This window comes from Coloeus monedula, assembly GCF_965178545.1.
Source record: "Coloeus monedula genome assembly, chromosome: 5".
NCBI lineage: Eukaryota > Metazoa > Chordata > Aves > Passeriformes > Corvidae > Coloeus > Coloeus monedula.
This window is the reverse complement of record NC_138785.1, coordinates 62064713-62088711: the sequence shown is the minus strand read 5'-3', so window position 1 is coordinate 62088711 and position 23999 is coordinate 62064713. Positions and strand designations below refer to the sequence as shown.

Below are 23999 nucleotides of genomic sequence, written 5' to 3'. Positions count from 1 at the left end.
AACTGGGGGCTATTAGACAGGTGGAAATAAGGTAAGACTTTATACAGAGGATCAAGCATCTCACTTTGAGATAAATGAAGGACACAAGACTTGAAGATAAAGGAATCCAGGATCGTATTAGATCATCTGGTTCAAATACAATCCTTAGTTGTTTCAGGCAGCATTTAATTTATAGAATATGTTTGTTCCATTTCTCCATTTGCTGTTTCTATTGAGAAGCTGATACAGATCTTGGCTCCTGAAGTAGTTAGGAATTTTTTCCCAAATTGTATTCTAAATTTATTCATGGCTAGATAGCACCTCAGTTTAGTGTCTTTGTTGCTATTTTCTGCAGCAACACTTGCCTTCAGATTATTCTTCCTTCTCAGTGTTATTTTCCCTTTGGCCTGTGTTCTTAGAAATTATATTCTCAGCCTTTTCTGTTAGACACTATGAAATTATTCTGTATATTTCCATATAAAAATCTATTTTCTTCATCTTCATGGTAGCCCTTCTTTGCAGCCCTTCTGTGCTACTGCTAGATGAGCAGTTTTGTGCTTCAACATTCAGCTCTAAGTCATCTCAAAAATGATGACAAGACTCCTGACAACACAATGAGCATTTTTCACATTACAATTCAGAGACACAATGCGTGACAGTATGATGTATTAGGTCTTTAAGAAAACGTGTAAAAGAATGTGCATACAGAGTGTTTATATAAAGCAATTTTTCAAATTACTTAGATAAAATATCATCAGCTATGTGGAAGTCTTTCACGTGATACTTAGAGATATTATTCTTATATTCTTCCTTAGCTAACTGGCATTTTTCAGATATCCTTAAATCCTCACGCTGTTCTGAGTTTCAAAGCCCGTTTTTCTCTCTAAGTCATGCAGGCATATATGTCCCATTCTTAGAAAGGGGAAAAATGCAAAAGATTTCAACAAAATCACTAATCTCAAACTTGAAGTGCCACCAAAACAGCATGGATTTCCAGCACAAAGATGGCTTGAGTTATCATGAGCAGGCAATGGATATAAAATCAACTCAGATTTCTGGAACTTCCATGAGTATTACTTCTTGTTGTAATAAAAGGCAACTTTTCTTTCCAAAGGACTCCAAAGAACTCTTTGGAAGAAGGAACCTTACCACATGCCTTCCTGTGCCCACACTTGCCTGATCTCCCTCCCAGAGGCAGTGGTCAAAGGGTGGGCAACACGTTTGTGCTACACAAGCAGTTTTTACAGATCTTACTGCACAACAGGGTCTGGGGTTATTTCTAATAATTTCCAGTGGTAAAATAAGCCCAGTGCTCCAGTGCACCATGTTTCCAGAGCCAGCAAATTTGCAGAGATTTGAAAGCAACAATACTTGCTCAATTTCTGAAAGAAGGTGGTAAAAGAAGATTGCTTCAAAGCTAGATATTTTATCAAAACAATCTACCTCCTCCCATCCTTCCATTTAAAGGCAAGCATCACACCTAACCTCCCCCACCATAGTTTCCTGTCCTTTCTCTGCAGCAATGCTTTCTCCGCTTATTAAAACTGGATAGAAAGGTGTTACATTTAAACAGAATGTGCTTCTAAGGAAGAAATACCAATAAATAACTTTGTACAAAGATAATGCATGGAAATGTTTTATGCCAGGTTTCCAAGTCCTCCAGGTCTTGACTGTCTCTTTATTACACTTATTTTCATTAGGAAAATTATCTGGAACTTCATGCCAACGTTGCTGTAATCCCCAATTAATCAGTTAATCAGTTTTTTTCTCCATATGTTCTACTATCTGACACATGTTGACAGGTGGCAGAAAAGCCATTCTCTGGTTGGGAGGATGAAGATTTAATTGTTTTATGTAAATCGGAAAAACTTCGAAACCTGCAAGCCCCTCATCCCAAAATGCATGACAGACCCACTGACAAGTGGGGTCAACATCCCTGCAGGCAAGTCAGGAAACTGAATGGAACACATTCTAGGTCAGTTTCCGGGTGTTTGTTTGTTTGTTTGTTTTTTAAACTATTTGGCTGGTGGGTAAAAGGGGATGATCTCCAGCAGGTTTTCTAAAACTACAATGCATATTTTTCAATTCTCCCTCTAAAATCAAAAGTCACTTGCTGGCACAGAAACTGTTGTGAAGGCACAATGGGTGAATGGGGAATTCAAAAAAATAGCTAAAAATAAGCAGAACCTTCTCTTTTTTCTGTTTAAGTCATATTTTAGACTATCTTTCTTTAAAGAGATTGATTCTGCAGGGACAGTTGAACATGAGTGTTCAGTCCAGGAAGAGGCAGCCACACAGGTTTAACTGAGAAAGTGGGAATAAATCCTAGTTTTTCCTTTTTTCTTAAATATTAACTAAGGCAAAATTAAGGAAGGAAGACATTTCACATGTACCTAAGCCTGTCTATCACTATCCAAATTTCCAAGAATCTGCACATTATTCACCCGTTCTGTAAAGGCATTGCAAATCAGTGCGTTTACTCATGATGCATAACTTGAACAGCACAAATGCTCTCTGGACATCCTGAAAATGTTTACTTTTTTTCTCTGATTTGTTTTCTCAGTTGTTTTTTGGCTTTTTGCTTTTTTGTCTCCTTAGGAGTCAGAAAAAATCCCCTCAGTTTTTTCTATCCACTCTTTGCTGGATGACAATTCTTCATTTTAAATGCGTCCTATATTTATTTCAGGTCCAGCAAATATCTTAACTGGCCTATAATTAACCAAATAGGCACAGTGAAGCACCTGTCTGGACCAGCAGTCTATAGAATCTGGCTCCCTAATATATAGAACAATAAGCAATTTTTGAAGGGTAATTTTCTTTCAGATCACAGATTGACTAAACCTTTACTTTTTAGAAAGTGAAAGCTTTCTGCTGTTTGTCTTTTGACAAAAATGATGAGGTACCAAACAGCACACATGCCTGAACATTCCTGTTGTTAGCATTACTGTTTCAGTCCTCAAAAATATCTGCAAGCTGAAAAGCTGTGTTCGGAAAAATGTAACAAAAATCTCCCTCCTCAGTTTATAGTAACAGCTCACCCTTGCTGTAAAGGAGCAGATGGGACTCATGCATATGCTATCAGAAAATGGTTTACACGCCATCTAAGCTATCAAGAAGGTAATAGGTGCTCTAACAAGAGAGAAAATGTGGCTTTAAAGGCAATTTTATGCTCTAGAAAGTTAAAGCAGTTATTTTTATAAGCTCAGATCCTCATGCTATTTGTTATCTTCAGATGGGATGACTTTTCCAAGTACCAATATCTCAATGAACATAAACTAAATTCATCCTAGCTTAAGACCTTGTGTTTGTAGTGTAACTACAGGAGGAATTAAGATGCTGACGATTGACAGTAGTCCCTGTTAAGCAACACAAATGAATGGCAATACTTCTATAAAAGGCTAAAAGTATAAAAAATATGCAGCTTTACAATAAAGAATATATTTTAATTTTCTCGGGGAAAACCTCTTTTCTTACCAGAAAGGTGGGAAAGTTTTTCCTGAACTTCAATCTTGTCTCATTAAACCATCAGAGTGCTACAAAAGAACACTAAAGTGTGAAATTTTCCTGCTAAAGGGGTGTCATAAAATATAGCTGAGAAGGTGGCAATAAGAAATACCTCTTCATTCCAGAAAAATCTGCATTGATAAGGTAAAAGTTTACAAGATCACAAAAAAGTTGAAAAGGAGGAAGAGGCTCAATTGCTTTGTTTCTGTGAGACTTAGAGGGTATCACACAAAGAATAACAAAGGATGTGTGCGTGAAAGATGGTAAATGTAGTTTTCTTTGCCAAAGAATGCTAAAATTTTGTTGTTTCAGACAGAGAATTAGCAAATCCATGGAAGACTAAGAAAGAGTGAGAAGCTATGCCTCAGAAAGACCCTAAGCTGAAAAGAATGTACACTGGTTCTCAAAAAATGTCTCACCTACTTGCCCTGTTCGTATTTTCTCTGGACACTTCCCTACAGCCACTGTAATGGAGAAAAACAGAAGTAAAAACCATCCAGTTTTGATCTTTGTGTAATAATTAAGGACTCAATATCCTTGGTAGCCTGCTTGACTGCCTAGAAGCAAAAAGCTTTTCCTTACACTCTCTCTGCATCTTTCTTGTTTCAACACCTGCATTCTGTCTCTCAAGCACCTCGCCGTGCAGCAACAGGAGACTGGCTCTGCCATTGCAACACCCTGCTCATAGGTAGTGGCACTGCTCTTAGGTCCTCAAAGCTGTCTCCTCTCAGGCTGAAATAGTCCAGTTCACCCAGTCCCTTCTCACAGGTCTCCTGACACTGACATGGTGACTCTCCAGTGGACTTGTCACAGGTTATTGACGTCTTTCCTGTACAAGGAAGGGCAGACAAAACCTGACACAGTAATTGCACTCAACTATTGAGTTGTGCCTTGTGATACAAAAAGCAGTGGGTGCAAAGTTGATGTTGCACTTCTTGTTCAGAACAAAAAGCATGTGTTCTCTTCTCATTTAATCATATTAAAGCATTACTAATAACGAAAGTTGCCCAGCTAAAAGGTAGGAAAGTAGTTCAAATCTCTTAAGCCCCTCAAAATGGAATAGAGAAGTTTCACTGAAGATAAATCTGCCTCCATTAAAGTCAACTAAAATATTTCTATTGATTTGCAGAGATATCAGAATATGATTCTTCACAGCTTCTTAACAGCTGAAGAGTCAATTACCAAGATTTTCATTAAAAGCAATTCAGTATTATGTACTACCGAGATACTCCCACTATTCTCACATATGACAAATGTTTGAACACACAGAGGAAAGGTGAAGAGGCCAACTAGGTAGCTACTGGTACATTATGAATGTTTGGCTTTAACAGCACTGAGCACAGTGAAAAACACAACAGAAGCTTTAATTTTAATGAACTTCTGTAGAAAGCAAGCTAGAAATATTAAAAAAAGCTTTTTGTCCACAATGTATCTGCAGATACTTTGCTCAAAATAGATTGCAAAGTACAACACAAATCCTGAATAACATCAATAAAGAGAAAGAAGCTAAATGAAGAACAGCAGAATCCATTTTTCCATTTTGAAGAATGGTGAGGTGAAGGAGAAAAGCAGAGGGTTAATCTTCACATGTTGAAGACATGACATGTAAGAACATACTGATTTACAGGTTCTAAAAATAGATGGAACATATCTATAATGGGGAAAAAACTTCAGTCTGTTTCAACAGAGATTTTAAAAGATGTTGCAAGTAGCTGCACTTAAACTCTCTGAGCCACTTAAAACACTAGAAGGAAATTTTTAAAGAAGTTTCAAGTCAATATTTGACATTCCTAAGGTATTTAAAATTCAATTCCACAGAATTTTTTAACATCCCCCCGGTCCCCCATCTCACTCTAAGAAACATGTCAGCAGTACAGTGAACTTAGCGGAACCTGAAATTTGTCCTTACAGAAGGACAAAGAGATTGCTAATTTTTTTTTCAGTATTTTCACTGTATGTTGCACAGAAATTATTGACAATCTCTTTTCCTAGAAATAAGGGGAAAAGAAGTATCTTGGTCTTCTCCCCATTTTTCTCTAAAGCAGCATATTTTTTCCTCAGCTTTTCAAAAGAAGATCCATGGAATTACAGCAGTATTTCATTAGAGTCACATCAAACATCAGCAAGTCTTTATTTTCCCAAATAAACCACGATCAATCAATTAGACCACTTTAGTGGTGGAGACGTATAAACAGCTGATTAATGTTTAATGTGAAACTCCTTACAAAGAAAAAGAGGCAATAAATGGTGCTTAAAAAAACCTCCAAAAACTCAAGGGAACAAGTCTTACTTTCTGGTTTACAGCCAAAGTGAAGTTTTGTACAAGTGATTTGCTAACATAGTGCCAGTGCAAAAACACTTGTCCTTTGATACACAAAGAAACATGAAAAAATATATATAGACATACCTGGTCCAATGCAGAACGATGCAATGATTGCAAGGATGCAAAATATACTGAGGTAAGGAAGCCAGTGCACACTGTTCTGGGTAGACAAAAGACATTAATTTTAAGCATATTGTATGTTTACAAATATTTTTAAAAACTCAAAGACAATAGATAGTGTTTTCCATGATTCTTAATCTATTTCAGAATTTAGTCTGAGTTTACTTTAGAAAATCACTGTATTTCTGTAGGACCTTATTAGATTGTATTTAAAGGCCTTGGTGTCTGTGAAATCTTTGTAGAGAAACACTAGACAAGCTTGTGTACCACAGAGTCCGAACTCTAAAAATTCACAGCTTCTTGTGCTAAAGGTCAAGCCAGCCTGGAACGCATTCAGCACCTCCATCCTCCTCAGGTATTTCAATCATGTTTAAAAAGAGCATCTAGGATGGCCCACAGAGCTTCAGAGTTCACCAGTCAAAGACTTGGTTGAAGACAGGACAGGCTGACATTTGGTAGGAGGATCAGGCATCTGAACCTTGGCAAAGCATAGGATTTTCAGCCATAATCTGATTTTGCAGACAAGGAAGGCCATGTGTGCTATCTTTCTTCTACTTCTAAGTAGATTTTTCTCTACTGAGACCTCTAAATATCATGAACTTGAAATTCAAAGAGCAATTCCTGTGGAGTTTGCAGGACACTGTTTCTTGATCATGTATGTGAATGCTTGATTCTAATACTAATAGATGAGAAAAAAATTTGGATACTCATTTCTTTCTCTCTCCAACAGGTGGGGTTTCCCCTCAGCAAAGTGTGAATGATATTTTTATTAGAATTTTACTATTTTTGAAAATTTTCTAAGATATATGTAAGTGTACTATAACCACCTTGAGTGGCACCGTAAAAATACTCTTGCTAAAGAAAGCAATTTTTTTTTTCAATGTTAAGGAAAAGCCCCCATTTTCTGATGCTCTTTCTCTTCTAGGCTGTGTTATTCCCTTAATTATGTGGAAACTGCGGTCTCCGGGGCATTAAGATTAACCAAAAGGGTTGTAAATATTTCAAAATTAATACAATCTGGAGTTCTTGTCTGGAAGCAAATCCAAGGTCTCTGGGAAAGAGAAGGTGCAAATAGATATAAATTCCTCTAAGCCTGTTTGCACCCTGGTCCTTTGTTCAAAGCAAATCTCTAATACTTAACACATTGAGACCCTTTTGAAAGGAGGTAAAACTGAAAGGCATGCAGACTTCAGGGATTTAAAACAACTGAAGGTCCTCACACACCCAGCTTGGCTTTAAAAGATCTGGAAGGGAATTTTTCACTGGGCATACTGAATATGCAATAACACCTCTCTTCTGGAGGAGAGCTGTCTTACAGCTGTCCTGGCAGGTGTGTGAAGTAAACCTTTATTGTGCTGTAGATACAGGTAAATCAAATAAAACTGCAATGGTGTAGCACAGACCTGCCAGTCAGCCTGACTTACTGACTCTCTTCAAGCAAGAAACAAGATTTGAAAGTCAGATTAATGGCACCACACATGAATGAAAACCAACAGGAAAACACCTCGATGAAACACCACCCAAATCCATGCCATTGCAAATGTCAGTTTTACTTCTTAAAATTCCTTAGGAGCACAAACAAACTGTATCTTACGTAGATGGAATCTAAAAAGTAAAATTACGCAAACATGGAAATATTCCACCACTGGGGAAAAAAAAAATCCAAACCTAAAACAGTGATGACATATAAAATATGAAAGAAATCTCAGCGTGAATTACAAACAAAGATAAACCCACAGAATATGGGTAAACTATTTACTCATGGGTAAAATTGTCTTCATAATAGTTCATGATATACATAAATCTTTGATTTTAGGAGTCTGAATGTGAGAATGTGAGAAAGTCTCTGCAGTTTTTTAATGCAAAAGCTTTGAAGCAAACAGATTCATAAATTAGTATGCGACCTTTCAATCCTTAGGCCAAACTGATTAAAAGGATTGGCTTATCTAGGCATCTTGAGACAAACCAGTATCTAGCATGTTTAAGATTGGTAAAAGAGAGAGTAAAAATATATAGTGACCCTAGTGTTACCTGTAAAGTCAGGGAGACGGTGAGTACTGAGAAGAAGACAATCATCAGCCCAAAGCCTCCAATGAGAAGAGGTCTGCGTCCAAGTCGCTCAATAACTAAGCCCTGGAAAACAAAAAGTGGCATTTAACTTTCTTGATAAAGCACTGAAGAACTTGGACCATGAAACATGTTCTCCTAGTAAATAAGAACATCAAAACTAAAACCATGAAGTTTGATTTTACGCTATTGATAAACTATGACATGTTCATAATTGAGCTCACATTTATGTTTACAAAATTCAACCTCCTTGAAAAAACAAGTCAGCATGGTATCCTTATCTGAGACCACCAAAAAAATTGTACATTGATTTAATGGCTTAAAAATATGCATTAATTTCTATGACAATGTTCTTACAATTTGTTTTTTTAAATTTCAGTATGTTGAAGATAATTATAGTCTCCTGCTTGTGCGTTTTGACTATTTCCTAATTTCAACATCTCTCTGAATTTAAGCTTAAAACATTTAAAAATTGAGATTTAAATCTTTTTAGCATAGATTATATCTCAGTTAAACTAAATTTGATTTTAAATTTCTTTTTTTTCAAACTTAGAATAAGCATTTAAGCGTAATTTTGGATAGTTAGTGTAATTAGAATATCCAAACAAAATAAATCCGTGCAGCAGAAAACTTTGCTCAGACAGGTGAGTTTAATGCTGATACTTGTGCAGTTACACCCATTTTGAATTTATATTTAACACCTGATTATAAATCACAAAATTGGAATAGTTATCTGCTAGAGAAAAACACAATGAAGAATTTCTTAAAAAGCTGTAACATGAAACCCTTTGCTAGTCTGACTCATTAAAATAGGCTGATACGTATTTTGTCATAACAGCTGATGTACTTTTCATGTTGATAACTACTAAAATTACTATTTACAGTTGGCTTTCTTATGAGAAAAATAAAATAATTTTATGAAGATTTAAATGTATCACTTCAAATAAGTTAAAGTAGGAATCACAAAACTGTTTGCCATATCATTATTTACTGGAGACTGAAAGCCATCTTCTACATGTCCTTTGAGGAAAAGATAAATTGGGCAACTAAAATGAAAACTGGAATAATACCCTTAATTCTGGGAAACAACACACCACTCCACTGTGAGCATCTAGAAGAAATGTGTTAAAGAAAAGTACAGAGATACCCAGGGACGAAATGCCTTGAGAGGCAAGTGCTTCTTCCTCTGTGTGGGGTTCACCAGTACTTTTTAGGACAGGCTTGTCTGTCCTAAACACATGTTGATGTTGTACCCTGAGCTGAACTTCCCCACCAGATATGCACTGTGATGCTGCAGATCACTGAAAGCCGCTCTGTGGCAAGATTTTGCATTCTTTATTTCTTTAAATGTGAAATATACAAATTTGGACAATTTCCACAGCTTCCACAGTAGAATTATGGAATTTTAAAAAGACCTGCACTCCTGTTAGTAAGATTTTATGAGGTCCAAATGTTTCAAAATTGCAACTGCTTCACTGTCGAAACCTCTACAAGATGGCAGGTATTTTCCATTATGATTAATGAATCCATCCTGCAAACACATGTGACCACACATACACTGAACCAAGAGACAACTTTTATGGCTTTGAGGGCTGAAAATTTATTTGATAGGTCTGTCTAAGACCCCTCTTCTGCAACTTCTGCAAGAGACTTCTGCAACAGATGTTTCGTATGTAATTTGGCATGAATTACATGTTCAGCAATAAATGCTGCACATCTAATTTGACATACTGTGCTATTTCTCTTATTTTTTTCAATGCTGGATTAATGGTCATGATCAAACAATCTTGTTGTTCCACAGCTGAGGGGTTTTACATTAAAATGGGGTAAGGGATGATGTTTCTCTTAGAGGGAAAAAGTTCATAGATGCCTCTCATACAAAACATGGGAAAAATGTGGTATATAGTTTTCACTTGCAAAACAAATTCCAGGCAGGAAGGACAGTTTGGATTAGGTCTTCCATAATAGCAAGTTTCCCTGGTGAAAACAATGCTGGTTTTGCAGTTATAAACAGACAATAACTTAATTTTTTAGTTATGATTATACAAATCCAAAGCTTGTTAAATTGCAAAACCCACTAAGATGCTTATGACTCATAAGAAGTGGAAGATGATTCACCAGTTTCCAAGTATTTATAGATCTGAACGCTCCACTGCTATGCACTGGTAACTGTTACCTATTGAAGATCTACAGCAAGTCAAAATATACTGTACAGTAGAATAACTGAAATAACAAGAAATCCAGTATATGCTCAAGTATATACAAAAGAAGAACATTACAGCTGTTTCCTGTGATAACACCTGAGTTATGTGCCAAGCTGTGCAGGCTGATACTTGTTTATGTGTGATCATAAATATTTGTTTGTAGAAACCTATACCCAGTCATGATGATTAACACAGCTGAAATTACTGAAAATGTGTAAAAAATATTGCAACCAAAATTCTCTTGACACAAACATTTGGTGATAAAAAGACAACTGATATACAAACTACATCAATGGTTCACACAGCTTGCTTTTGTCTGTCAGGAAACACTTGTGAATAAAGTTAAAGAAGCAAATGTCAACCTTTTCACTTGAGTCAGCTGCAGATACCAGGGCTGACATAATGAAAGCAGAGTGCATTAAAATAGATCAGACAAGCTTCTCTGGATAAAAAAAAAATGTGCAAGCGAGTCCTACAGTCCAAACAGGAGGTCACTGAATACTATTCCCTACTTCTATCCTGACCCTAAATTATACTAAGCAAACCCTATCAGGTTTTCTTGATGTCTCAGCTCTGTGAAGAAGTTAGCTCTATAAGTTAATGTCAAGGATAGCCACACCTTTTTTCTCATGTATTTTGGATAAAGGCCTGAGTAAGACTATGACTAGATTCAGACTTAACATAGCAAGCTAACACTGTGTTATTTCTATTTTAAATATCAGGAATAAAATAGATAACCTAATTTATATCACTTTATCACACAATGTGTAGTATCTTGTACCCAGGAAAAGGAGAGGAACAGCAGACTGAGAATTCTAAACTGGGGTTTTTGATTCATATTTTGATGTAAATCCATTAGTCTACTGTATGAATTATTCATTTTAAAATAAAAAAGGGGGTATTGTATTTAAGTATCTAAACTGAAATTTAGAGGCCTAGCATCAACTTTGGCCACATAAGCACAGCCCTAAAAAAATCTCTGCCTACAAGGCTCTCACATCAATTTGCCTGTATCTGTATTAAAGCCATGACTGGATAAGATCTTACACATCTTCTGCAGGTACCTGTCTAAAGATTACTCTCAGTAAAGCATGGAATTAATTGCCAAATTTCTAAGCTCAGTCTGAAGTATTTTGCAGTGAGGCATCCTTAATCAGCTTCACTTGGCAGTGAAATTTTCTATTCACTAATGATGCTCTCCATCTCAATGTCTGCCAGAGCAGCACGGCCAAGATGCAGCCCATGCAAGGACTCATCTCAGCCAGCCCCATTTGCTTCAGCAGTGCTTGGCAACAGCCCCTAGGGCGGCACAAAACCATCCATTTCCTTATTCCTATTCTGTCCCTCCAATAAACTGTAAATATTTCTGAAGCAAAGCTCCTTCTGTTGATGATTTAGTTGTTAAAAGCATTAAGCTGTCATGTTTATGCTATAAAAGCCAGACTAGATCTCAGCCTTGATCTGTGACAGCTTATTGTGGCTGATGTTTTATTTTCAAATGATGGTATTTGAATGCCCCTATGCAGATCATCCTGAATAGATTGATAAAAGAATTACTCAAACCCAATGCTTTTAATCTTCAACAGCAGGAGATACATCTTTAAAAGTTTCAATTTCTGAATATATCCTCACAAGAACTTGTGCTACATAAATGCAGCTTTAACCATGTGCACCTTGGGTCTTAGGAGGGGTGTTGTAAGGCAAACCTTCATGATGAGACTTACTCTCCTGGAAGGCACTACATGGTTACTTCAACACATGCAGTCCTTGTCTATACAAAAGCCCATGTGTATTAAAACAATTAAAAGGAATAATGTCTTTACCTAAAAGCAATCCTGTGGATCAGTTGTGGATTAAGACAGTGTGCATTAACACAGTCTCACTCTGAGTCCACCCTGCAGTGAAAATATGCCCAGATGCCTCTGGCCATTGACAAACGCCATGATCTGAGATGCTGCTTGCCCAGTCTCTTTTCTACAGCTGGCTCTATCTGGGCTATTACAGACCAAAATATTACCTTCAAATTCTGGTAATCCTTGAGCAACTGCTTATCGGTGAGGGGAGAAAGAGGGGGAAATGCCATGTTTGCCCCATTCTTGCTGTCTCTACTTAGGTCCTACTGGGAATTATGGGTGGGTGAAGGCGGAGTCTGACTCAGTGTGAGCAATGTCACATGGGACTGCATTAAAAGTCTACTAAAAGTCAGATTCTAACATAACTTCCTAGGAACCCTTGAGATTCTACTATTTGTCACCCCATTGTTTTCACTAGCTAAGACTGGCTGTTACTGGAATATATTTCTTTCTCTTCTTACCACACTGGACCCAGAGTTTCAGTGGAGATATCTTTCATCATCCTTTGGAAACCCTGGAGGAAATGTGTTGGAGATGAGATCACCTATGGAAGCATCTGGAATACCCTTGATTTAAGATTTGCCATGCCCTGAGCAGGGAATCTCTCCTTCTGTGTTGAGATCTATTGACAGTAAAACAAATGCAGAACAAGTCTAAGAGCCCTTTCTCCTGGCATCCTGAAGCTGACTGAATTAATCTCACTAAATAATGCTGGCTTGCCTGACTTCTGTGTGATAATGAAAAGAATTTCCTACATTCTTTTATGGCCTAGTACTGCAATGTGTTTTAACTCATTCCAGGCTTCACACAGCTTGTCTCTGTCACAGGCTTTTAGTAACACCTTCATGCATCACCCTATGGGAAATACTTAGGGCACAGTCTTCTCAGTATAGTCACATCTAGTCTTCCTGTGAACATTATAAGAAACCCAAATGTGGTGCCACAGATGGCAAAATTGGATGTGGGATGCTTAATTTGAATAACATTCCCTTTTATTCTATGCTGGCTTCATGGAGGAGGGAAGGAATCCTTTCAGACATTTACTTCTGTCTCCCTTTCCATTCACCCTACTCTTGTGCTAAAGAAAGGCACTGGAAATTTGTTCTCTTTGCCCACTAAGAGTAAGACAACAACTAAAATTAACTTGAATCATTAAAAATTAGAAAATAGTAACAGTAATTAATCTTACTGAAGAATAGCTAAACTTGTGGTAGGCACTTACTTCAGAAGTTGCAGAACAGACTTCTAATAAACACTGAGAATTATTTAAATGTATTCCATCCTGCTTCAAAGAATTGCATCAGATTAGGTAACTTACTGCTGTAACACGTCGATGAGTAGTAAATCCATTCAATATTTCATTCCAGAGAATACAAAACTTCAAAAGCAAACTGAAATTAATGGACACCCTCACTAAAAAGAAATTGTCTAGCCAGTCTTCTAAATCAAATCCGTGTTCAGTACAATGGGTGGAATTCTCTATCATTAACCAAAAAATGTACAGAAAGTTTATATTGTCTCCCTAGAGAGAAGCCAGGGCATCAGGTACACAATGCTAGAACACACATATTTCATGAAGTAAATTAGGAAACATTTGTGTAAATGGGAGTTGCAGCCAAATTATGTGAATGAAAGGAAAACGATGATGCACAAGAGTCAATCTTTCAATATCTTGTTTATATGGCTTTTGCTGGAGAGCAAGAGGGATGGAGCTGTAGGCAAAGCATGCTACAAGAGGGCATATCAAGATCTGAGGCAACACAGTCTGAGGCTATAAAAAGGATGGGATATTAATTGCCTTTCCTCATGGACCACATCAATATTATTAGTATTGTGCTGCTGCTCCCAAGAGACGCATTAAAGCAAGGCTTTCAAAATTTTTCAGTTTCAGTATTTTATCTCCTAAATATTACTTTGTTTCTCTGTGAAATACATCTATTTCACTGTTTCCCTTTGGTATTCATATGGGTCTCATCAATGGAGGTCATCAATACCCAAGTACTCTTACTGAGGCTCAATCTCATGACCACTTAATTTATGCATAATGATCACAGATGGTACATGATTTCTAGGGGACCTCTCCAATTGCTATTTCATTTATGAGGAAAGAAACTATACCTCTATAACTGATTACCTCTACTGAAATCCTGGAGTTTTTTGTCAGTAAAAACTGGTTTCTGCTAACAAACACAACATAATAAAAAACACCAGGAAAATTAAGCTCTCTTCTTGCTTTCTTCCGTTTCTTCCCTGAATAGGACAGAAGGCATGCACCTGGCTTAACATTTAAGACTGTGAAACAGATTTTTTTAAAATGGCAAAAGGAGACATTGGGAGAGGCTGGGAGTGGGAGGAATCCCGTGTCCACATCGCTAGGCATGAAAAACTTGAGAGGAAGTCACTCGAATAAATAAGCTGCAAAACCTTCAAGTGGAAGGCTAAATTCATGCTGTTGTTCCTTTAAACAACTGCAACAAAACATTTATGAAGATTAAGGAAATAAAATTAAGTCTAAAAAGCAGCATGTCTTGAACTGAGAAATTGGAAGGAACCAGAGATATCAATATGTCAGCATTTCCAAAGGCACAGCAGGTAGCATTAACAGAAGAAGTATTAAAAGCCCTCTTATTGAGTACAAAACATTACCACACATAGCAGGAGCCAAAGCACACACATCCACCTCATTTGTATGAAGAGAGTGCTCTGAATAAGCCCCATAAACTGACAGCACAGAAGGAATTGAAAAGATAACAGACCGTATTTATAGAAAGGCTTTAATATCATGGAATCATCTCCATGTAATTATCATCTGTTTTCTAATAAAAGAGGCGTGTTCTTCACTTAAAACAGTGGCAGAATTATCATTATTATTTTTCCATATATCTTAGACAAAGAAGCGTGTGTGCAGTATCACAAAGAAGAAACTGTAAGAGGTAGGGACTTTCATATTTCTCTTTTTCTACCTATTAAAAAGAGTCATAAAATTAAAGTCTCTTTAATTAAAAAAAAAGAAAAAAGAAAAAAAGATGATTTAGCCAAAGACAGATTTGTGGAAAATCACAAACATCAGAAGAAGATATTTGTGACCCTGTAGGGTCCTTATGTCCGAGACTATAAGAAAACATACTTGATAGCTGGATTTAGTTTAACATTTTGTAGGTCACAAGTAGTTGCCCTACCACTGAAAAGGATTTTTTATTCATTCTTTTGACATTTAAAAATGCTTGCTGCTGTGTTCAGTATTGTGCAAATACAGTTGGTATAGAATACATGAAGAAAAAATTCTAACAAAGGAAGAAAAGAGTGCTTGCTCCTTTGCAACTTTCCATTCCTAAGAGTTCTCCCATTGTTTCTTATTTATTGCAGTGCAAATATAAATGTATTTCCTTTAGCAATTAATTGTGTAATCACCTACTAAAACTTGGAGATTTAGTTTGCTCATTTAGTGTATTTTTTTTCATAGTCAACTTTTCCATTTTGAAATAGGAAAGAAAAAATTGTGCATGGATAAGTTTTTCTATTAACATCTTTTTCTACATTCAGAGCAGAGCAAAGGACCTGCCCTGGAGCTCACGTATTAGGAAAGGATTTGTCCTAAGGCAGCAGAATTTAACACCACATGGGACTCCTTGTTCTAGCAGGCTGGTATTACTCTTCCACCTCCCTGAGTGGCTGTTTCTGCCAGCCACACTGAACACATGTAGCTGTACTGTGCCTGAGCCTTCTCCAAACAACACTGCCCGCTTCCCAGCAGGCACACGAGAAAACTCTGAGATGTGAATAAACTGCTACCAGGTAAGGTTGTTCTACCAGGTGAAATGATTTATGAGTTACCACTTAATAAACTTTGGCCCTTGCTATTTCTGCCTTCTTCCTCTTCATCCATATAAAGCACTTCAGGACATACCAAATTTTCTGTTCCTTTTATGGAACTAAAATTTAAGAGCATCTTAAAAAAAGCAGCCCAAGACAAAAATTTGGTTTAGGATTAAAATTAGAAATAATATTTTGAATTGCTTAATCAACCATTACACTTAATAAATATATTATTCTTTTTATATTTTAACCTATGTAAGAAAATAAAATCTAATAAAATTTAAATATCAAGCATGCTAATGGATTTTTTATAACCATACTTACAGAAAAAACAGCAGCCAGAGTCTCAACAGCACCAGTACTTAGTGTAACGTAGGGGATTGTTTCATGATTGATCCCAGATTCACTAAAGATGTTGTTTGTGTAGTACCAGATCTGTATCAGAGAGAATAAAATGAGTTATTAATCATTATATGTTGAACTAAAATATATTGGTATTCAGTTCAGCCATCTAATGTACTCAAGGCAAAACTTGCTAAAACTCTGAGCATTCCCAAATGACCGAGGGCCACACAGGACAACAAATGAAGGGAAGGTGCAAATTCCAGGTGGATGAGACACAGCGTTGCTGTAACTCCACTTGGAGACCCAGGAAGAATTACAAACAGCTTAACTCAATTTAGCTTTATTCACTTTAGGAGTAAATCAAAGAAACTCACTTTAAGCTTGAACAAGAGGATAAAAATAGGTTTTGTGTGGCTTAGCAAGCAGGTTTGTGTAGCTTAATGGAATACTTCAATAGCATGTAACAACACAGGAGAGAACAGGAACGAGATGTTGAGAGGCACTGAAAAGGATGCTTGTTTTTGGACAGAAGGTGTGAGGTTATTTCTGCTTTAACCTCACTGGAGTGTGGACATCCGCAATCAAGACATCCCCCTAATCTCTCTTTATTATCCACAGAAAGAAAAGATACTTTTAAGATTAAAAATGCTTGGGGAAAAGTAAAACACTCTTTTTAGGCTGAAATTAACCATAGGCTAGAAGTATCTGTCTCTAATGGACAGAAACACAGGTTGTATAGCCTAGAGGAAGTCAATCATGTTTTGTCAGTAAAACTATATCCAGCAGTGACAATATCCAGGCAGAGAATATATAGTGACAACATTCTAAAATAGCAAGTTTGGTAAGCATCAGAGTCCCATTCATATCAACTGTGTTTGAAAACCATGTAATATTCATATTTGACTCATGGTGACAGGAAAGAACTAGCCAAAGATTTTGGCTGCCAAAGGGAGCAAGAAGGGGAGACAAAAAGATAATTGATCTAGTGGAAAAAATGAAAAATGATTGAAATAACTGATTATCAAAAGAAAAAGATTCTAAACCACAGGTAATTTATCTGTGAGAACAAAACTCAAAGCCCTGGATAATGATGGCACTAAACATTAAGGTAGCAGTGATATTTCTTCCCATATGCTCTCCATGGTACAAGCCCTAACAGGGCACACACTGCTAAATAAAGGGCTTGTCAGATGGATGGAAGTGTTATGATTGCAAGAGGAAAACCCTGCTGCCTGCTGGCATATTATGAACATGCTACATCTGTTTATTAAGAAACGAGCTCAGCAGTTTTGTAAAAAAAAAAAAATTCTAAATTCCCAACTAGCCCTTCATCAAAGCTGCTTGCCCCAGGTCAAAGAAAATCCAACTCTTATTACATAAACCCCAATGACACACTGAGGAGTAAAAAGTCACCTTATCACCTTACAGATAAAGAGAAACTGACTGAAGACTTATGCCTACTGCTGGCACATCAGCTTTCACCAGCAACACCAGAACAGTGACAAGAAATAATAGCAACAAACTTCTCTATATGAAGTAACCTGCCTTTGGGTAGCACATGCTGGTGTTAATTGTTCATTACCCTGCTGACACACAGCACAGACAAACAAAACCAAGTATCAGCTCCCTGTTCCCTCTGAAATGTTTATGCCCACTGATAATTTTTTGGGGACCCAGTACTCTGACAATGTATTGACTTCCCATATACCTACACAGTATATAAGGAGATCAAAGTAGCACAAAAACTGTGATAAAAATAATTTTATTCTTCATATTACAAGTTACAAGATTGATTTAGTGCAGTAAAGTTAGAAAAATGTAATCTAGGCATTTCATCCTTGATATCAGTTTTGTATAGCAGCTAGATCTAAAAATGACAGAGATATTGCAAGTATGCACAACTTAAAAAAGAAGAAAGGGGCCAAAGAGCCACTAAAGCTGTTAACTCATGAATAAAATCTGTCAAAACACAACAACAAGAGCATAAGATGTTTTGCAAGTGCATGACTGACCACTGATGGTAAGATTAAAAAACTGGCAGAGCAAAACCAGGATGAAATTCACAGATTTATTACTCTCTGTAGCAGCACAAAAATAAATTAGGGTAAAAATTAACAAAATGTACATTTTTCAAAACAGTGAATGTTTTTCAGCCTGTGTACCATTAAAGAGAGAAAAAACATCGGCAAATTTATTAGGCATACTTACTAGGCTAATGATCACTTTTCTAATTTCACTAAAGTTATTTTTCTAACATGCTTTTTGTTAGCTAGTGATTTCATCAGCTAAGAAAATTAGCTAATGATCAGGCTAAAGGTTTTTGAATGAAAGAGCTGTGGAAAATGGTGCAGAAGGCTCAAAACTAAATGGGCAACAGCAGAGACACAGACTGTGTGGCACACTGTGTACTCACTCCTTCCTACACTACCTGGTGCTCTCCACACCAGCAGTGAAGTGCACACCATGACAGACCCTTTGCATATTGAAAACATGCTTTGTTCCACAGATCCATTCCCAGCATAATTTCTTTGCACCCAAAATACAGCCTTAAGAACAGACCTTACAGAAGCCTAGGCATCCCACTTTGGAAATGACTCCCTTATAGTAATATGTCTTACAGTGCATTCCTTGACATGAAAAAGTATAAACTTCACCAGTGAAAACTTCACTGTAGTTTTGTGACTTCTTTAGAACTGAGATAAAATGGCGGAAGAGAAATAAATTTATTATGGCTTATATGTATCAGATAAATGTTAGCAGAGTAAAAGAGACTAATAGAAAATAATTTATTTATGTCAATTTAGGTCAGACTGTCTGGTATTTTGTTGTAATTAAAAACATGAACATGAGCAGAGCTTCACCATGACTTCTGTTCCATGTGGAAACAAACAAATGTACAGTTTTTAAGCAAAATAAATTTTCATGTGAAGTAAAATCATTAAAAAGAAGCAAGTGTTCTCAGATACCAGCAGGATGATTACAGAAATCTGCCAGTTGGCAATTTCCCTGGAGAATGACCTGAGACTCTCGCCTGAAGGAATCCCAACTTTCCCATATGCCCTGTCCAGATGGTAGTTGTGGAAAAGACCAGACTGACTAACAGGGCAGTACAGACAAAGCAAATGAGTTAGAAGGAGGTTCCCTGCTGGTTAAACCTTACTGATGCTGGCTCACACCCAGCACGTTGGTTCAGATGCACTCAGGCTAAACAAGACCCAGGTTCACCAGCATCTGTCACACCCCAACACCTCTCATCTTGGAGCTTCAGGTGACTTGAGCAGCGCCAGCCAGGAAAGCCAAGCAAAAGACACAAGTTTTCAAAGCCTGGTCTCTTAATCAAGTGGTCCAGTTATTTCTCTTGACCTCTCTTTTAATTTTCTTGGTTGAATTATTAACTATTACTAACAACTGTTTAACTAATGCATTTTAGAACACAATTTTTGTGTGAATAATTTTTTTTCATGTTTGGAGACGTTGCATGGGAGGAGAAACAAAGGAATAATAAAAAAGGAAGAGGCTTGAAACAGCCAACTCAACACACAAGTTTCCTGACAGAGACAGTTTTTCTGAAGCATATTTTCAGAAAGTGGCCATCCAATGACACTTTTAAGTAACTGGCATCCATTTTCGACTGGAAATGTCTGACTATCTCCCCACACCCTCACTCAAGCCGTGAGAGTGTGGCTTTGTTTTGCCACAGAATACTGGAGAATTTTTATCAACCATTAAGTGTCCTCAAAGTCAAAAAACTCTTCCATTTCCCCTGAAAATTTATCTGTGACCTTTTTTTTTAGGCAATGTGTTCCATTATTTGAACAGTCTGTATATTACTATAAGTGTCTTTTTATTTCCCTTATGTGCTGACAAATCTTAAAAAGACTGAATGACAAGGTAATTCTGGCTTTTTTCTCAAAAGTGTATCCACAATGAGGAATAAAATAACCTGTCATTAATGCAGAAATCCTACCATTAGGAGAAAACACTACCTTTACATATGTTATTATAGTTTACCCCACAGGATGAAAAAACTCTTCTAATTCCCTCCTAGTATTTTGTAAAAAGCTTTTAGATTCCAGAATTCCAATTGCATTAATATTTTAAATGATCTCGGACAAATTACCTTCTATTTGGAGTTTTAAAGCTATAGAGATACCTGAGATAAGCCAGAGCTAGTGTTCATAGATACAAAAGCACATAGACCTGGGGAGAAAATCTAGCTGGCCTGTGCTGCAGAGCCACAGTGAGAATTCCTTGCAGCAGCAAGAACGTTGCTTTTCATATCTATAAGCCAGTAATACCTTTGAACTATGAAAAAAAACCCTTTCCCTTTCAGGTGCTTAATGAGAATACTTCTTTTGTGCAGCATAAAGCATCTCAGTCAGATGTCACAAGCTGCAGCCAGGATAGCTCTGGCTGGATGTAAAGAAAACACTTTTTGCAATGTAAGTGGTGTAAACACCTGGCAGAGGTTGCCCAGGAAGGTTCTACCCTCTTCACCCTTGAATATGTTTAAAAGTCAATTGCACAAACCCCTCAGTAGCCTGAGCCAACCCTGAAGTCATTCCTGCTCTGAGCAAGGGCTTGGACCAGGTGGAGGGATCTTCCAACCTAAACTGTCCTGTGATCCTCTCATAGTTGAAGCAATAGGCTCAGACAGATGGAAAAGGAGACTTCTGATATCCATTAGCTTCAGACACAATAATGGTCAATCCAAATTGCTACTGACTGTTTTATGTCTTTTTCCTCTTTTCTTCACTTTCCAAGACAGGAATATTGAGGCAATAACAAATCAATCACGAGGTGTGACCTCTTGAAATCACTTACAGGAACTTTTGCTGACTTCTATAAGTACAGAATAGAACCAATCCAAGCTGAAATGTCTACTGAAAAAACTCTGAATAAGCATGGGGCATATCCAGAAACGAAGAATCTGAGTAATCAGAAGTGAAAGCTGCATGCTCTTTCTTTGCTAATCTCTTCTACCTTTTCATGTATTCCTTCAAAATTAACACAACATGGCTTCCCTTCCAATTTTTTTGTTTAAAAAACCCCAAACAATACAGATCTCTGTGGATCTTCCCACACGCTGCTCTCACAAAGTCATTACCAGTAATAAACAACCAAAAAAGGAAAGTCATAGAGGCTAGTGAATGGTATAGCCCAAACCCTGTGAGATGCCATGACCTGAAGAAGGACACTTACAGCATTTAGCCCACAGAGCTGGTAGCAGCCCATGGTGACGACCACGGTCACAATCTGCCATCGCACAGCGCGGGTTCTCAGGAGCTGAAGAATCGACACCATCTTGGTGTTTCTTTGGACTCGAGACTCTGCCAAAACTTCTTCTATTTCATGAGACACGTCATCTTTGCCAAGGAATCTCTGAAATGCTACCAAGAGAGGATACATACGTTAGGCCAGACACCTGACACTGTATGCATTTATAAATATCTTGCTTCTTTAAAACAGAAATGTTTGGCACAAACAGGAGACATACATGGGCTACAACTTAATTATTCTTCTGCCAAGAATATCATTCTGCTCTGGATGTGATCTGGTTCATCTCTGCTATTGGGTTCAGAAACTGCAACAAAAATATAAACTATTTGTCTCCCTACAAGATCTCTCATATTATTTTGTATATAATATAGCCTAAGGTCCAGTGCAGAGTGAAAACCCTGTGTAACTTGAAAACATTTAATACCAAAGCAGCTCTGAAAATCATTATTTGACTTGGCTACTTTTGCAGCCTCACGATATAGCTGACCTCATTGCTGGAGATAGATTGGATAGAGAAGTAACAAGATGTAAAAATGCATATAAGTCTGGAAACCAAGAAAAGACAGACATTTGAAAGGAATGGCTATTATTCTTCATATTACCTCTTGTTTTTACTAGCACATAGACAAGAATTCTCTTTTTCAAGGTGGTTAACATTAGCAGTAATTACCCAGAGCTGTTCAAGATTTTATATCTGCCAATGCTGGAGACATGGGAACAAATTTACATGACCAATGTAAGCAAGCAACCAACCAATCTCACATCCCCAAAAAGACACCATTTAGTATTGCACATTGATAGCTTACTGAAATATCCTTCCACTGTGAATAATATAGGCTTTCCAGCTCACACCTCGTCTAAGATACAAACAGATACCTCCTGCTGGACATGATGTGTCTCCACCAACATTGTTTTACAGATACTGTCTATGCAGATGATACCTCTGTCTCAATCTAATGAACATACCCCAGGGGCTGGCATTTTAAGAGATGTTTAAAATGCTCATCATCTCAGAACGACTGCAGAGAAACAATGACATTACACACACCCCCGCAACAAGGCTTTGTGACCCAGTAGGATGCTAACACTCAAAACAATCCTTTACACAGCAGGACACTTAAAATTGTTATTTTTATTAAATGAATAAGTTCATTTAGTTCACCTAAGAGCCAAATCAATTTTTCTTATCCACAGCTTTGTATAACACTGCCTATAAATAAACGACCACATATTTCAGTATGTTTACACACCTTTGGATCATAAAAAGCACTTGGATAGTCAAAGAAACTAGAAGTACTGACTAGCCATGGTTATTACAGCCAGATTCTATTTAGATTTTGAAGTTACAAAATTTTATCTTTACCCAGGAAGTGAAAAGGCCAGTTAGCAGCATTTCAGTGTTGTGAGGGATAGGTCACACAAATGGACTGGTGGCCTCCCCAGAGCATCCCTCTCTGTCACTTTGGTGAATGCACAAGACTGCACATTCTGCCTGGCTCCCAGTCTGGTGGTGCAGGGAACTATTTTGAGCTCTGGGCCAAGATTTTCTGAGGCACTTAGCACTTCTATTGCATTTTAATGTGCCCCACATGGTTCTGCTTAACAAGAAGGATGCTTTTTTTAAGGGGAGAACCACCTCTGGCTGTTAATTCATAACATTCATATATTCTGATAACCAGTTTCTCTCTTGTGAGAGGAGAGGTCAGAATTTTTAAATCTCTCAGAAACAGCACAAGATTTATCTTTTCACACAGGCTGTACAATCACAAATGAAAAAACAAATTCAGATCTCAGAACCCAAACTTTAAGCTGCTCAGTTTTGCCCTTTACCATTGCCCATTTTAAAATAAATAACACGCTAAACACTCATTTTAATGAGTATGACGTATTTAAAGATAGTGATAAGAAATGTTAAATTAGAACAATGTTCAAGTTGATGTCTCGTGCTGAAATTACACTTTCCTCAGTACTATTAGAACATTGATCAAGAAAAATTCAGGTAAAGATGAGAACAACCAGACATATATCACCAGAGTCTTCCTTGGAAGGATTATCTCAGATTTTTAAGCATCTGGTTTATCAGTGCATATTAGGTCAGTGCACAATTTTCTTTATTTTTCCTGTCCTTAGAATCCTCAGCATTTAGGGCACACAAGTCAAAAATATAGGTGCAGTCAAGTAAAAAGAGAGCAATCTGTCTTTTTTGCACAAGGGAGCTTGCTGTATTTCTAGAGGGACCAGGAACTAAAAAACTGCAATTACCAAAATTGCCAAGCACAAGGCAGGAAAAAATAGACACCTGATTTCTTTTTCTCTCCTCCATGGCATTAAGTAAAGAGATGTAAATGCCACTAGGCAGCTTTGATGGATACTTAAAATTACCAACAAGTCAAGAAATGCTAAGAAATTACTGTGCTATACATGCATAGTTTTGAATAGACATCACCCAACCTTCTTGGAAAAACATTTTCCTGCTACTCAGCATGTCTTTAATTTTATTCCATTACC

At 37.1% G+C, this 23999-nt stretch overlaps 1 protein-coding gene across 1 annotated transcript in view; it reads right to left on the bottom strand.

Annotated features, from left to right (window-relative positions):
- SLC2A9 (solute carrier family 2 member 9) overlaps positions 1-23999 on the bottom strand; it is a gene marked incomplete at both ends in the record, with an annotated part of 79716 nt that overhangs the window by 21109 nt on the left and 34608 nt on the right. The window contains 4 exons of the mRNA XM_082281785.1: positions 5891-5966; positions 7958-8059; positions 16191-16301; positions 21414-21601. Of these exons, the coding sequence (XP_082137911.1) occupies positions 5891-5966; positions 7958-8059; positions 16191-16301; positions 21414-21601 (477 nt within the window). The remainder of the gene's footprint in view (positions 1-5890; positions 5967-7957; positions 8060-16190; positions 16302-21413; positions 21602-23999) is intronic.